A 15,418-nucleotide genomic window follows, 5' to 3' on the forward strand; every position below is an offset into this window, starting at 1 on the left:
TCCTCCTTTGCCTTTTGTCAGTGAGGTGGGCTCTGCGGTCTTCTTCAAAGGAGGCTGCTGCCCGCCAAACTGTGAGGCGCCAAGATGCACGGTTTGAGGCGTTATCAGCCCACTGGCGGTGGTCAATGTGGCAGGCACCAAGAGATTTCTTTAGGCAGTCCTTGTACCTTTTCTTTGGTGCACCTCTGTCACGGTGGCCAGTGGAGAGCTCGCCATATAATACGATCTTGGGAAGGCGATGGTCCTCCATTCTGGAGACGTGACCCATCCAGCGCAGCTGCATCTTCAGCAGCGTGGACTCGATGCTGTCGACCTCTGCCATCTCGAGTACCTCGACGTTAGGGGTGTGAGCGCTCCAATGGATGTTGAGGATGGAGCGGAGACAACGCTGGTGGAAGCGTTCTAGGAGCCGTAGGTGGTGCCGGTAGAGGACCCATGATTCGGAGCCGAACAGGAGTGTGGGTATGACAACGGCTCTGTATACGCTTATCTTTGTGAGGTTTTTCAGTTGGTTGTTTTTCCAGACTCTTTTGTGTAGTCTTTCAAAGGCGCTATTTGCCTTGGCGAGTCTGTTGTCTATCTCACTGTCGATCCTTGCATCTGATGAAATGGTGCAGCCGAGATAGGTAAACTGGTTGACCGTTTTGAGTTTTGTGTGCCCGATGGAGATGTGGGGGGGCTGGTAGTCATGGTGGGGAGCTGGCTGATGGAGGACCTCAGTTTTCTTCAGGCTGACTTCCAGGCCAAACATTTTGGCAGTTTCCGCAAAGCAGGACGTCAAGCGCTGAAGAGCTGGCTCTGAATGGGCAACTAAAGCGGCATCATCTGCAAAGAGTAGTTCACGGACAAGTTTCTCTTGTGTCTTGGTGTGAGCTTGCAGGCGCCTCAGATTGAAGAGACTGCCATCCGTGCGGTACCGGATGTAAACAGCGTCTTCATTGTTGGGGTCTTTCATGGCTTGGTTCAGCATCATGCTGAAGAAGATTGAAAAGAGGGTTGGTGCGAGAACACAGCCTTGCTTCACGCCATTGTTAATGGAGAAGGGTTCAGAGAGCTCATTGCTGTATCTGACCCGACCTTGTTGGTTTTCGTGCAGTTGGATAATCATGTTGAGGAACTTTGGGGGACATCCGATGCGCTCTAGTATTTGCCAAAGCCCTTTCCTGCTCACGGTGTCGAAGGCTTTGGTGAGGTCAACAAAGGTGATGTAGAGTCCTTTGTTTTGTTCTCTACACTTTTCTTGGAGCTGTCTGAGGGCAAAGACCATGTCAGTGGTTCCTCTGTTAGCGCGAAAGCCGCACTGTGATTCTGGGAGAATATTCTCAGCGACACTAGGTATTATTCTATTTAGTAGAATCCTAGCGAAGATTTTGCCTGCAATGGAGAGCAACGTGATTCCCCTGTAGTTTGAGCAGTCTGATTTCTCGCCTTTGTTTTTGTACAGGGTGATGATGGTGGCATCACGAAGATCCTGAGGCAGTTTACCTTGGTCCCAACAAAGCTTGAAAAACTCATGCAGTTTGGCATGCAGAGTTTTGCCGCCAGCCTTCCAGACTTCTGGGGGGATTCCATCCATACCTGCTGCTTTGCCACTTTTCAGTTGTTCGATTGCCTTATATGTCTCATCCAGGGTGGGAACCTCATCCAGCTCTAGCCTTAGGGGCTGTTGAGGGAGCTGGAGCAGGGCGGAATCTTGGACTGAGCGGTTGGTACTGAAAAGAGATTGGAAGTGTTCTGACCATCGGTTGAGGATGGAGATCTTGTCGCTGAGGAGGACTTTGCCGTCTGAGCTGCGCAGCGGGCTTTGGACTTGGGGTGAGGGGCCGTACACAGCCTTTAGAGCCTCGTAGAAACCCCTGAAGTCGCCAATGTCCGCGCTGAGCTGTGTTCGTTTGGCGAGGCTAGTCCACCACTCATTTTGGATCTCCCGGAGTTTGCGCTGAAGATGGCTGCATGCGCGACGGAAGGCTTGTTTCTTCTCTGGACAGGACGGCTTTGTAAGGTGAGCCTGGTGGGCAGCTCGCTTCTTTGCCAGCAGCTCCTGGATTTCCTGGCTGTTTTCGTCAAACCAGTCCTTGTTTTTCCTGGAGGAGAAGCCCAGTACCTCTTCAGTGGATTGCAGTATGGTAGTCTTCAACTGATCCCAGAGGGTTTCAGGGGACGGGTCCGTGAGGCGGGTTGCAACGTCGAGCTTTGCTTTGAGGTTTGCCTGGAAGTTTCCTCTCGCTTCGTCTGACTGCAGTTTTCCAACATTGAACCTCTTTCTGGGGGCTTTATTGTTCCTGGGCTTTGGCTTGAAGTGAAGGTTGAGCTTGCAGCGAACCAGCCGGTGGTCAGTGTGGCATTCCGCGCTAGGCATGACCCTGGTGTGGAGCACATCTTGTTTGTCACCTATAAGCTAAATAACTTCAGAGAGATGTGGTTTGAACTTCCTGTAGGCAACCATTTCAATCCCCCACACATTCCAACTCAGGGTGAGATGAAACATTAACCTGAAGAACAATACATTATATTCCTCCCAGACAACATTAAACACAATTTCATGAACATGATTTTTTCTCATTTTAGGTAAACTCACCTCCATCTTGTTCCAATGTCTCCATCCCTTCTCCTATCACCTACTTCTGTTCTTACAGTTCTCTCTCTACCTCTTCCACCTTCTCTTCAATATCCTATCACCTCTTGGCCCCTCCCCAGCTTCTTTCCCCACTCATGTACATTACATAACCCTATTTTGTACTTCTGCCCTGATTGAGAGTTCTGTTCCAAAAGGTTGACTGACCATTTCTGTCCTCAGGAGCTGCATGACCTGCTGACTTCGTCCAAAAGCTATTGTTTGCTATAGGGGGATATATGTATAACAGAGACCCCTTGCTCAGCTGCCGATTCACAGTGAATCAGATTTAGCCTCTTTCCCAGCCTAGGGTCAGGAGCTTTGTCCATGACACTCAATCTTTACCTGGGTTTTGCTTAGATGAAATGAGCAACTGTTATGCTCCCGAGTTTCATTTACAATTATTTTACATTGGCATCTATCCAGATAGAGGTTACATATCAACATAGGTGTATAAAATTAATATTCAGTGGCCTCTTTTGCAAGGTTATAAATGGAACCATAAAGCACCACAGCACAAGCCATCTAGTCTGTGCCAAACAATTTACTCCACCTAGTCCCATTGTAAATTTTCTCTGTACTTTTTCAATCTTATTTCTATCTTTGCTGTAGTCAGTGATCAAAACTGCACATAATACTCTAAATTTGGCTTCATCAATAAATAACATTCAAACAGGTTATGCAAAGCTTCACCTTCCCAATATTCATTGAATAGTAGATAATAATGAGATTAATTACATAGAATTAGAAGACATCCAGAAAGGAAATGACAAGTTGATGTGTTTTGGTTGAAAACTAAGGAACTGGGTGGTATGATGTATGACTTGGGTGTCATTCACTGGAGATTAGATCTGATTAGATTTTTCTCCACACCATAAGGATTTGAATCTTCAATTTCCAAGTCACAAAGGACATGCATGCCTATTTGTTGAGTGCATTCAGGACTAACATGAATAGATCTTTGCACATTATAGCACAAGAGGTAGTGGAGTTGTAGTGGGAGAAGAGGAATTGGGGGCTGGGATATGAGCTTGAAAGAGGATTTAGGACTGGAATTTTTGTCCTTTTCCTATTTCCTTTGTTTTTATGTTTCTCTTCCCTATTTAGTGGATTATGTAATGAGAAATGGATTTGGAAAGAAAAATGCAATGCTTCACCACATTAAAAGCACAGAAAGGATAATATTTCAGTAACTGTAAACCACATCTCCATATCACTTGCTGGCTTCAGTGCGCCTGGTAGGAGAGAATTCACCAAGGTGACAGCATTCAACAGATTGAACTAGAAGAGGGGAAGGAATCTAGTGATCAATGCAATGCAGTTCTTTTGTGATTTAAGCATATATTTTCCACTTTTTCTTATATCATCTTCCTTGTTCAAACACCAATCCAAACCCCACAGAGTAACAGTGACTTATTGTGCTACTGCAGGGAATTATATTGGTTGTCAGTGGGTGTTGCAATTACAACTAAAGGGAATGCACCTGAACACTGCTAGCTTGTACTTTCCTTCCTTCCTTCATCCCCACTGGCTTGGGCCTGAACATTGTTATTTGCATGTCCTTCCTCCTGAAATAATTTGCAGTCATCTCCCTATGTCTCCTCTTGGCCCTGGAATATAGACTCCAGAGACTATATAAGACAATTAGTCATGGACTGCAACTCCACCTTCAAAACCATAATCTCTCTCTGGCAAGTTCATTCCCGAACTCTGGGATCTAGGCCTCAATGCCCACACCCCCACCCTCTGCAATTGGATCCTTGATATCCTGTCTATCAGACCCAAATCAGTGAATATGTTAAATAATGATGAGTCTGAATACAGGAAAGAAGTTGAACATCTAGAGGCAGGGTGCCAAGATATCAGCCTCTCTATCAACTTCAATAAGATAAAGGAAATGATGACTGATTTTGGGAGAGGGAAAAGAGACCACACACCTGTTCACAATAATGGTTCTAAAGACAAAAGAGCAGATAGCTTCAAATTCTTAGGAATAAACATCCCAATGTCCTGACCTAGAACAAGCATATTTCAGCATTTCTCTCTTGTGCCTCAACAACTTTTACAGCTGCATCATCAAGATCAGATTCTTTATTGGAGTTGCTCAGCTCAAGATGGGGGGATGCTACTAAAGGTAGTGAATGCCAAACAGAACGTAACACAAACTTCCATCCCTCCTCTCCAAAAACTCCACCTACATCTTCCACTGCCAAAGAAAGACAACCAAATTACTGAAGGATCCTTCTCATCCCAGACAAACTTCGTTCTCTCCCATTGGGGAGAAGGTTCAAGATTGTGAAAGTATGCACCAATTAGCTTCAAGACAACTTTATTCCCTCAGCTTTCAGGTCCTGATTAAGACCCATAAGAGTGCTATCATAGCTGCCCTTCCTTGATACTAATTGAATTTCCTTTTCTTTGCAATCTATACTGTACTCTTAACATGGCTGAATGAGTAGAGATAAACTCTTAGACTGATTGCAGAAGAATCATTCTCATTATAAGAGATCAATGGTTCTCAACCTTTTACTTTTCCCTCACATACCACTTTAAGTATTCCCTACTGCATAGGTGCTCTGTGATTAGTAAGAGATTGCTTAAGGTGGTATGTGATTGGAAAGAAAAAGGTTGAGAACCACTGTACTAGTTATAATGTGGCAAACTTAAACTGCCCAGTCATTTCGATCTCACTCCTAATCATTGCAGTTGGGATTAATTTCCCAAACTGATTTGAATAGAGGCTTTGAGATTTCATTATGTGATCTTCAACCACTCCACCTTCATATGTTAGTCAATGGTCCACTCTTGTCTGCCACAGCCAAATGGAAAATGAGGATACTCCTCATTATATGATTGGAAAATTCCAAACATGATTAAAAAGTCAATTATTTCTTATTTTCAATAATTAAAATTATTAAAATGTATTCAAAGAAAAATGTTTTAAAAATTATTTTCTCTGGTGGATTAATCTGTTATTCCTGAAGAGTTGTGATCCTGCAAACATCATGTTCCTCACAACACAAGAGGCACAGCTTGTTCAATCCAAATTTCCACTGTTGCCAGTGTGGAGTTTGCATATTCTCCTTGTGGCCATCTCCTCCAAGTTCTATGGTTTCCTCTCATGGCACACATACATGGGGGTCAGTACTTCAATAGGCCACTGTAAATTGCCTTTTGGTGAGTGATGGAATCTTGAAGGGGGGAGATAATGGGAATAAAATAGGTTAAATGCAAATGGGTGCTTAATGGTCAGGGCATACCAGATGGGCCAAAGGGCCTTTCCCTGTGCTGCATTACTCTGTGGTTCTATCCATCTTCTCAAATCTTGTTGATGCATGGAGACACAGAAGCAGACTCTTTGACCCACCAGGTCTCCGCTGCCCATTGACCATTATATACTAATCGGACATTAATCCCATTATTTTGCTCACTGCAACATCCCCACTATGAGATTCTAACACTCCCCTATAGATCAGGGACAATTTACAACAGCAAATTAATCTATCAATCTGCACTTCTGTGACATGTGGGATAAAAGCCGAGCACCCTGGGGATACCCATGTGATTAGTAGGAGAGCATACAAACTCCATACAGAGAGCACTTGAAGTCAGGGTTGAACCCAAGTCCCTGGCACTGTGAAGTAGTGGTTCTTCTTAAATTTGGTTCATCAGTGAGGTAAGCTGCAGAGTTTTATGGATGGAGGTGTGGGAGTGGATCCAGAGCCATAGAGTTTTACAGCATGGAAAGAGGCCTTTAAGTGTCCAACTTGTCCACACCAACAAAATTGTCTCTCTAAGTTAGTCCCATTCACCTGCCCACATCCCTCTAAATTTTTCCTATCTATGACCATGTCTAAATCTTCCAAATGTTGTAATTGTACTAACTTCTATCACTTATTGTCGCAGCTCATTCCACATATCCATCACTGTCTGTGTGATAAAGGTCCCTCTCAGATCCATATTATCACTTTCCCCCCTCACTTAAATCTATGCTTCATACTTCCCTACCCTGAGAAAGACTAAGACTATTTACTTTATCTCTGCCCCTCATGATTTTATATACATCTAAAATGTCACCCCTCAGCCTTCTGAGCTCCAGGGGCAGAATCAGTTCTGTTTCCTTCACAAGAACACAAGAAAATAGGAACAATAGTAGATCACCAGGCCCGTCAAACCTGCCCCATGATTCAAGATGATTATGGCTGATCTATATTGGCCTCAACTCCTCCTCTGGGCTAGTCCTCTTGTCATTTGATCTTTCAAATACTTATCTGTCTGTGCCTTAAATATATCACAACTCTTACGGACAGGGAATTCCAACAGAGATCATATCCTAAGCAAATGTTTTGGAATACCTTCCCTTAACCTTTGACTCTGTATCTCCCTTGATGAACCCTCTTGAAAACTTCCATATTTCTACAAATCCTTTAGTGTACCCTTCTACTACCCTCTCCTTAGGCACAGTAACTCCTATTTGTCTGATTTTGAGCTCAAGGTGTCCATCACTCACCAAAAGGCAATTTACAGTGGCCTATTGAAGTACTGACCCCCATGTATGTGTGCCATGAGAGGAAACCATAGAACTTGGAGGAGATCCACATGGCCACAAGGAGAATATGCAAACTCCACACTGGCAACAGTGGAAATTAGGATTGAACAAGCTGTGCCTCTTGTGTTGTGAGGAACATGATGTTTGCAGGATCACAACTCTTCAGGAATAACAGATTAATCCACCAGAGAAAATAATTTTTAAAACATTTTTCTTTTATTGCCTCTGTAGACTTTATAATTGAACTGTTAACATGCAGGTGGTGGTCTGTATGGAGGCTAAATTTTGTTATCTATTCCTCTGATAGCTTACCATTAGCTCTTGATGGAGATGTCAGAGCTTCGCCTCGGTTAGCTCTATTTTCTGTGCTAAACTCCTCTTCAGAGAGGTCCTCCATGACAGTTTAGCTTGTGGATGAGGGTGGATTGGCTACAGCATGATTTCCTACTTCTCTTCTCACAATAAACTTGATTAGATGAAGTGAGACACAGGCGCACAGTGGATGGTGCAGCAAACCTTGGCATGACCTGGAATCCTGGAGCGTGTGAACTTTGCCAAACATGTTTTAAATCCCTATTCTGGTTTCTAGAACAGGAAGAAAGACATCTGGCCACAATGGCAAGGCCACTTGGCAGCTTTGTCCAAAGCCAAACTGGTTCATGCCAGATCTTGGAGAGGCACCAGATTAACTCCTCGGGACTGCTCAACTCAATGAGCCGCCTCAACGAAAGGACTAACATCTACTGTGATTAAATGTTTGAGCAGTTGGTCATGGCCAGAATTAACACCTAACTAAGCAGAGGTCTGGACTGCAATTAGCCTATCATTGGAATCACTCCACAGCAGATGTAATATTACTGACTCTCCAGCTCTGAATCACCTCAAAAACAGCAACTCATACATACAACTGCTCTTCATAGACCACAGGTCAGCCTTCAACACTATTATTCCCTCAGTGCTGGTCAAGAAGCTCCAAACCCTAGGCCTCTGCACCCACTTCTACAACTGGATCCTTGACTTCCTCATAGGAAGACCACAGTCAGTATGAATTGGAACCAATGTCTTCTCCTCATTGACTATCAACGCAGGTTAACTTCAAGAATGCATGCTTAGACCACTGCTCTACTTACTGTAATCCTATGACTGGGTGATCAGGCACTATTCCAATGCTATCTACAAATTTGCAAATAACTCCAGTGTTCATTGAGGGCTCAGTGGTGGAGAGAGTCAAGAACTCCAAATTCCTGGGTTTCATCTCTGAGGATCTGTCCTGGAGCCTCCATGTCAATGCAGTCATGAAGAATGCTCACCGGTGGCTTTATTTGTGAAGTGTTTGAAGAGATTCAGTATGTCACCAAAGACTCTTGACAACTTCTACACGTGTACCTTGGAGAGCCTACTGGCTGGTTGCCAATAGGCCCTTTCAGGTGGACTCTTCGCCTTGAGGGTGGCAGCAGGAGCGGATCTTAACCTGCAGACTCACCTTTCAGGTGGAAACCCTAAAAGGCTGCTTGCGGCATTGCCTGGTCCACCTGAAAGGGCCAGATCAGGAAACAGTTCCTGCAGAGGTTGTGGAGAACAAGGCAGCAATTAGAGTTGGAAAGGCATGCAGAGCATAAGCGCCGCAAATGAAGGCAAACGCTGCTTGTCAGCCAGTAAGCTGTGATAACAAATTGGTTTCTCTGGAGGATAAACAGACCCCAGGGGGCTGAGTTTTGGAGTAATGTCCTCACCAAATTTGATGATGATGATTGGAGGAGACACTTTTGTATGTCGCGTGGTACAATTCACTTCGTGCTGGAACTCATAGAACCTCACCTAAGGCTTCAGACATCAAACTGGCAGCGACCATTGGAGCCTGGACTTAGATTAGCTGTTGCCCTGTGGTGGTATACCACCCCTTATGAGTATCGATCCATCAGTACCATCTTTGGAATAGGCATCAGCACTGTGTGCATGGTGGTGTGGTGGGTGACTGGAGCTTTCAGGAAGGTCCTCAGTAAACATTTCATCTCCCTGCCAAGTGGAACATGTCTCCAGGAGACAATTGATGGCTTTGTGGAAAGGGGCTACCCAATGTATGCTGGTGCCATTGATGGGTCACATATTTCCATTATTGCCCCCCTCGTGGACACTGCAGCTTACTACAATTGCAAAGTGTGGCACTCGGTTGTTCAACAAGCCATGTTCACCACAAGTTCTGGTGAGTTTAAGCCATGGATGTTTGTCACCTCATGTTTCCATGTCCATAATTACACTCTGTTTACCATGTTACAGCTTAGAGATCTGTTTGTGGGTTGGCCTAGCCGCACACACAATGCACAAGTGCTTGCCAACTCTCCCCTGTACAGAAAGGCAGAGGACCAGGCCGGATACCTCTTCCCATGTGATGGGAGTGTGCACCCTTCAAAGCTCCTCGTGCTGACCTTATTCACACTTCTTGTGTCAATGGGCAGGTGGGTGAACTAACTACATATCTGCATTTTTGAGACCACAGGTGTCCCAAGATATTAATGGAGTGGAGGTTCCAGCACACCTTGTGGGCGATGCGGCGTACCCCCTCAGAGCGTGGGTGATCAAGGGGTTCACGCAGCACCGAGTACTTTATCTAGACCAGCAAAGATTTAACAAAACGGTGAGTTCCGCAAGGATAGTGGTGGAACATGCCTTTGGTTGTCTAAAAGGCCACTGGCGGTGCCTGTCCAAGCATCTTGATATTTCTATTGCTTTTGTTCCAGATGTTGTGTTTGCCTGCTGTGTACTGCACAATATATGTGAGCTTAACAAGGATAACTTTTTGCCAGAGTGGACATTTGTTCAAACAGATCCCCCTGCAACCCATAGCCAAGATAGTGATGATCAGCAGGCCCATGGACACCAGGCCATCCGTTCTGCCATTATGTCCATCCTGTAAGGGGGGGGGATCTCAGGGGTTGTCCCTCCCACCCATCAAACCCACAACCACCACCTGCTCCCACCTCCCTCCCCCCACCCCCCCCAAATGCTGTGATATGAGCCTGCTGCTTGGCCTCTTATCTGGTGTTGTAATCTCGAGAAGGAAACAGTGTGATACAATGAAACATGAGACTTCTTGGCCTGTTGGAACTTTAATAAAAATTGTTTTCCATGGCACTTGTTTGGTTTCATAAATATTTGAAGTAAATAATAACGCGACATAACAATTCAACCTATTCCACTAACTAGTTGTAAACCGTTGAATGGACAAAACACAGTGCAAATCCATTCAACAAACTAAAGCACATTGCAAAACCACTGAACGGATATAAACACAGTTCACAAAATCAACACCTCAACCTGGCACAACAATATCGTACTGCTAAGTGCGTTAATCCTTCAAATAGTGCACAGCACATTGCACAAATCAGTGTTTCATTCCAGCAACGATGCACATTTAACAACAAAGTGACGCGTGAACGAGCAGCATTAATGTTACTCCTTCCTGTAGTTACATCAGACACACACATCAGGTGATGAGGTGGAAGGTGGGAACTGATAATTGAACACGCCATCTCACTCCTCTCCATGTGACCACTACCATGATGTGCTGGTGTGGAATGAAATGGCATGCTGACAGGAAGGGTTGGTACATGTGATGAGGGGAACTGTAAGGCTGTGGGTATGGGATCTGATGAGTTACCATTCGCGTGACCAATCTCTGGAAAATGGAGGACTGCCTGTCCATTGCAGCATTGAGTTGATGCAGTGCAGATGACAACCCAGTCACCACCTATACCTGCTTGTCCACTTCCAACTGGCGTACTGCATCCTCCTCCTCCTTCAGATCGGCAAGCATCGCTCTCTCCTGCTCCAGCATCATCTCTGTATGCAGGAAATTCCTGTCTTCATCCTCCCTGTTAAAGTGCCATCATCATGCTCTCCAATTCTTTAGAGAGAAGCTGAGCTCTGATGCTTGTGTTTTGGACAGGGTACTGTGGGTCATTATCAGGAAAAGGGCATCAATATTGGAATTGCATGCTTTTCAATACATAAAACCTCACCTGTCTGCTCTGGTGATAGTCCCACCTCGCCACTTCCATGGACAGTGAGTTCTGCATTGTCTCTTTCAGGGACGTCCATATCCACACCAGTGGAATCATCTGTGGTGTCCTGCCCCTCCTCAGCCTGCATGTCTCCCTCATCAACACTGCTGGTTGCGGCCTGAGATGCCTCAGGGAGCAGCTAGTTCCCCAAATATTGTGGCATTGCTCAAAGTACTGCCACTCCAAATGACCGCTGCCACTCCGCCTGTTGTGATCAACACTGAGTGGAACTTTTTCCTCTGGCTTTTCAGCCAGGTCACTACTTGGGCTTTAATACAGATGTGACCACATGCTGAAAGTGCACTGGCCAGTCATTCAAATGTAGGACCATCCCTAACTGTCCCCGTGAGCTCCCTTTCCGGGGCTTAGAGATGGTTAAGAAGCAATCTGATCTCTGCAATCTTCCCAATTTGAACCCATAAATGTCCAATGATAATGTAAGCCTCAAATCTACTGCAAAATGAGATCATACCTGTAATGCCCTGTGTGCACATTTTGGGGTGTTTCAAAATTCATGCTAATGCACCTCATCCTGATGACATCACTGCAATGTCATCAGCCTGCCCCTAAGCAGCTGCTTACAGCCTGGCTGCATTCAAATGTGTCAGGGGACATCGGCTCTCTGCCAATTATCCCTCCCAGAGGAGGGCTGGTGTCAGTGTCTCGGAGGTGCTTTTGGAGCATTCAGGCGAGTACTTCCTTAGCCACATGGGGGGGGGGGGGGTAGAATATGTGGCTTTACAATGGGGTCTTCAGGGCACCTGAAAGGGCTTAATGCTCAGGACAAGAAAAAACTCTAGAGGGTTGTTAAATAGGCCTGTGACATCATTGGGCACCAGACTTCACTTCATGAAGGACATCTGCAAAATACAGTGTCTTAAGAAAGCAGCCTCTGGCCTCAAGGAGCCATGCCCTCTTCACTCTGCTACCATCCAGAAAGAGGTACAGGAGCCTAAAGACAAGTACTCAGCGGCACAAGGTCAGCTTCTTCCTTGCTGCCATCCTGAACAATCAATAAACCAAAGACACTGCCTTACTTTGACTTCTCATGCACTATTTTTATTTTTTCTAAGGTGGTTTATATGAATATTTGCACTGCAATGCTACCAGAAAGAAACAAATTTTGTGACTTGTTCATGACAATAAATTCTGATTCTGAACTCCCAGCTTTTCCAAAGCTCTGGAAATATTGTGTGGACTTGAAATTTCAGTTCCATTTTGATAAGAAAGAACTGTTATTGGCAATTGGGATCCAAGGAAGAGTTATTAGCCCCTTTTGCACGGGTATCCCAATTAATTGGCTGTGCAGTGTCCTGGAATAGGAAGCCCTTTGTGCCATTTCCACTGGGCTTCCCTTAAATAGGACTCTAATTGTTTTCCCCAGGGATTGGAGTGTTCTACTTTCAACTGGAAACAGGTGACTTTCTGCTGTCCCCTTTTTCCACTGGTTTTATCAACACGTCATCATCAGTAAATGCTGGGGATATGAGTAGGGGTAGAGGTGGATATTCCCCGGTGTGAAATGACGTCGGTATTTGGACAGTGTTCCTTTTCCACTGGACCCTGTTCAATTCCCAGTTAATTCCTGGGACAGGGTGCCAGGGGAAAAGGGTTTATCCTTTGGAGTTTGTCTGAAAAATTAGGATGTTAATTGAGTTTTTAATACACTAAACTCATTGCCACAGAATCTAATGTCCCTGAAAGGTGGTTGTCCTGTCTGCTCTACGATCAGCATGGCTCCACGAGGTGAGATTGGCAAAGAAAGGCTGGGTCTTCTCTCTTTGGCTTGACTTCGCGGACGAAGATTTATGGAGGGGGTAAATGTCCACGTCAGCTGCAGGCTCGTTTGCGGCTGACAAGTCCGATGCGGGACAGGCAGACACGGTTGCAGGGGAAAAAACAATGTTTCAAAGCAGCCAATTTAACCACGAACCTGAATTAACAATGTTACAAAGCAGCCAATTTAACCACAGCAAGCTCCCATCGCAGGCATCAGCAGACAGGGAACTGCTTTCAGTGGTAGGAGTGAGGAAAGAATGTTGGCAAGGATATCTCGGAAAACTTTCTTGGCAAGGAAAGTCTGGAGGGAGACGTGACGTCCCAGCCAGAGGCATGGAGGCTGGAGAGGAACTATTGAGTCTGCCCACTCCCTCCCACCCCGCCAAGGAAGGCTCCGCAGTGTACGCTGCCCACGGAACCAGTGCAAAACGAGGGGAGGGGGGGCTTGTGATGGAGCCGACAAGCGGCCTCCATCATGTGACCCGGAGGCAGGCCAGCAGTGACTAACGGAGGATCACATTTCCACCGTAGAGCAGCGGAAAGCCTGGCTCCCCGAGGCTTCGCGCCGCTCGTCCAGCAGGAGCGCAAGAGCCCGTTCTAACGTGACAGGCGACCGTCGCGGCAGCACCGCTGACCCAGACGACCTCGCCTCCTTCCAGCTCCGCCGCATGGAGTGTTCCAGCTCCACTTAAGCGAGTCCTCCTTGGATGCATTTCCTGGAAAATGGGAGCAGGAGCAATCACTGTCTGTGTGAGTACAGGCGCCGCGTTGTGTTCGGGACTCCAAAGTCTGCAGGAGAGTTCGCCAACAGCTGCTCTTTCCCCTCCCCTCCAAAGAAGTCCCAGTCCTTTGCTCCTGAGCGCTGGCAGTGGCTATGTTTGAAAGTTGTTTTCGTTAAATCTCAGCGCTGTATAGCAACCACAGATTTTGTTTGAGTCAACGTCAAAGAGCGCTTCGAGCAGGATGCCAAGCAAATTCGATGAATGATCGATTCCTGCTTTTATAAGACAGCAATGATAGCAATTGTGGGTCTTTATTTAACCCTGAATGTCCCATGCCTGCAGTTGGTTTGATCAAGTCATGTATTGGGACAGTGACTCACATAAGGGAGGTTTTTTTTGGAAGGGGAGAGGTGGGGAAGCGAGCGAGCGAGAGAGAGAGAGAGAGAGAGAGAGAAAAGGCACTTTCAGGTAGACGAAACACTCATTTCCCTCTCCCCCTCCAAAACAGAGCCGTCGGGGCAGCCTTTTATGGCTGCTGTCTATTAGCTTTCCATCCACTCCTGTAACTGGCTTCAAGGGAGAGGCCTGACATGAAATGGCCTAGTGAGTGAGAGAGAGAGAGAGAGAGAGAATCCAAAAGTGGTCAGTAGTAAGAGTCAGGGGAAAACCCCTTTTCCAATGGCGCCCCTTTTCCAATGGCGCCCCTTTTCCAATGGCGCCCCTTTTCCAATGGCGCCCCTTTTCCAATGGCGCCCCTTTTCCAATGGCGCCCCTTTTCCAATGGCGCCCCTTTTCCAATGGCGCCCCTTTTCCAATGGCGCCCCTTTTCCAATGGCCCCCCTTTTCCAATGGCCCCCCTTTTCCAATGGCCCCCCTTTTCCAATGGCCCCCCTTTTCCAATGGCCCCCCTTTTCCAATGGCCCCCCTTTTCCAATGGCCCCCCTTTTCCAATGGCCCCCCTTTTCCAATGGCCCCCCTTTTCCAATGGCCCCCCTTTTCCAATGGCCCCCCTTTTCCAATGGCCCCCCTTTTCCAATGGCCCCCCTTTTCCAATGGCCCCCCTTTTCCAATGGCCCCCCTTTTCCAATGGCCCCCCTTTTCCAATGGCCCCCCTTTTCCAATGGCCCCCCTTTTCCAATGGCCCCCCTTTTCCAATGGCCCCCCTTTTCCAATGGCCCCCCTTTTCCAATGGCCCCCCTTTTCCAATGGCCCCCCTTTTCCAATGGCCCCCCTTTTCCAATGGCCCCCCTTTTCCAATGGCCCCCCTTTTCCAATGGCCCCCCTTTTCCAATGGCCCCCCTTTTCCAATGGCCCCCCTTTTCCAATGGCCCCCCCTTTTCCAATGGCCCCCCCTTTTCCAATGGCCCCCCTTTTCCAATGGCCCCCCTTTTCCAATGGCCCCCCTTTTCCAGTGGCCCCCCTTTTCCAGTGGCCCCCCTTTTCCAGTGGCCCCCCTTTTCCAGTGGCCCCCCTTTTCCAGTGGCCCCCCTTTTCCAGTGGCCCCCCTTTTCCAGTGGCCCCCCTTTTCCAGTGGCCCCCCTTTTCCAGTGGCCCCCCTTTTCCAGTGGCCCCCCTTTTCCAGTGGCCCCCCTTTTCCAGTGGCCCCCCTTTTCCAGTGGCCCCCCTTTTCCAGTGGCCCCCCTTTTCCAGTGGCCCCCCTTTTCCAGTGGCCCCCCTTTTCCAGTGGCCCCCC

At 46.9% G+C, this 15,418-nt stretch overlaps 1 protein-coding gene across 5 annotated transcripts in view; it reads left to right on the forward strand.

Annotated features, from left to right (window-relative positions):
- The first annotated feature begins 13,515 nt into the window (after positions 1-13,515).
- The window catches only part of fam13a (family with sequence similarity 13 member A), a 249,002-nt gene continuing 247,099 nt past the window's right edge, over positions 13,516-15,418 (forward strand). For 2 of the 5 annotated variants that reach the window (XR_011353902.1, XM_069925726.1), the window contains exon 1: positions 13,516-13,753. Coding sequence is in view for 4 of the 5 variants with exons in the window: in XM_069925726.1 (XP_069781827.1) it covers positions 13,727-13,753 (27 nt within the window). In the remaining variant the exon portion in view is untranslated. The remainder of the gene's footprint in view (positions 13,754-15,418) is intronic. The other 3 variants (XM_069925725.1, XM_069925722.1, XM_069925724.1) reach the window with 3 other exon arrangements.

The sequence above is a fragment of the Narcine bancroftii genome, chromosome 3 (genome assembly GCF_036971445.1).
Source record: "Narcine bancroftii isolate sNarBan1 chromosome 3, sNarBan1.hap1, whole genome shotgun sequence".
Classification (NCBI taxonomy): Eukaryota; Metazoa; Chordata; class Chondrichthyes; order Torpediniformes; family Narcinidae; genus Narcine; species Narcine bancroftii.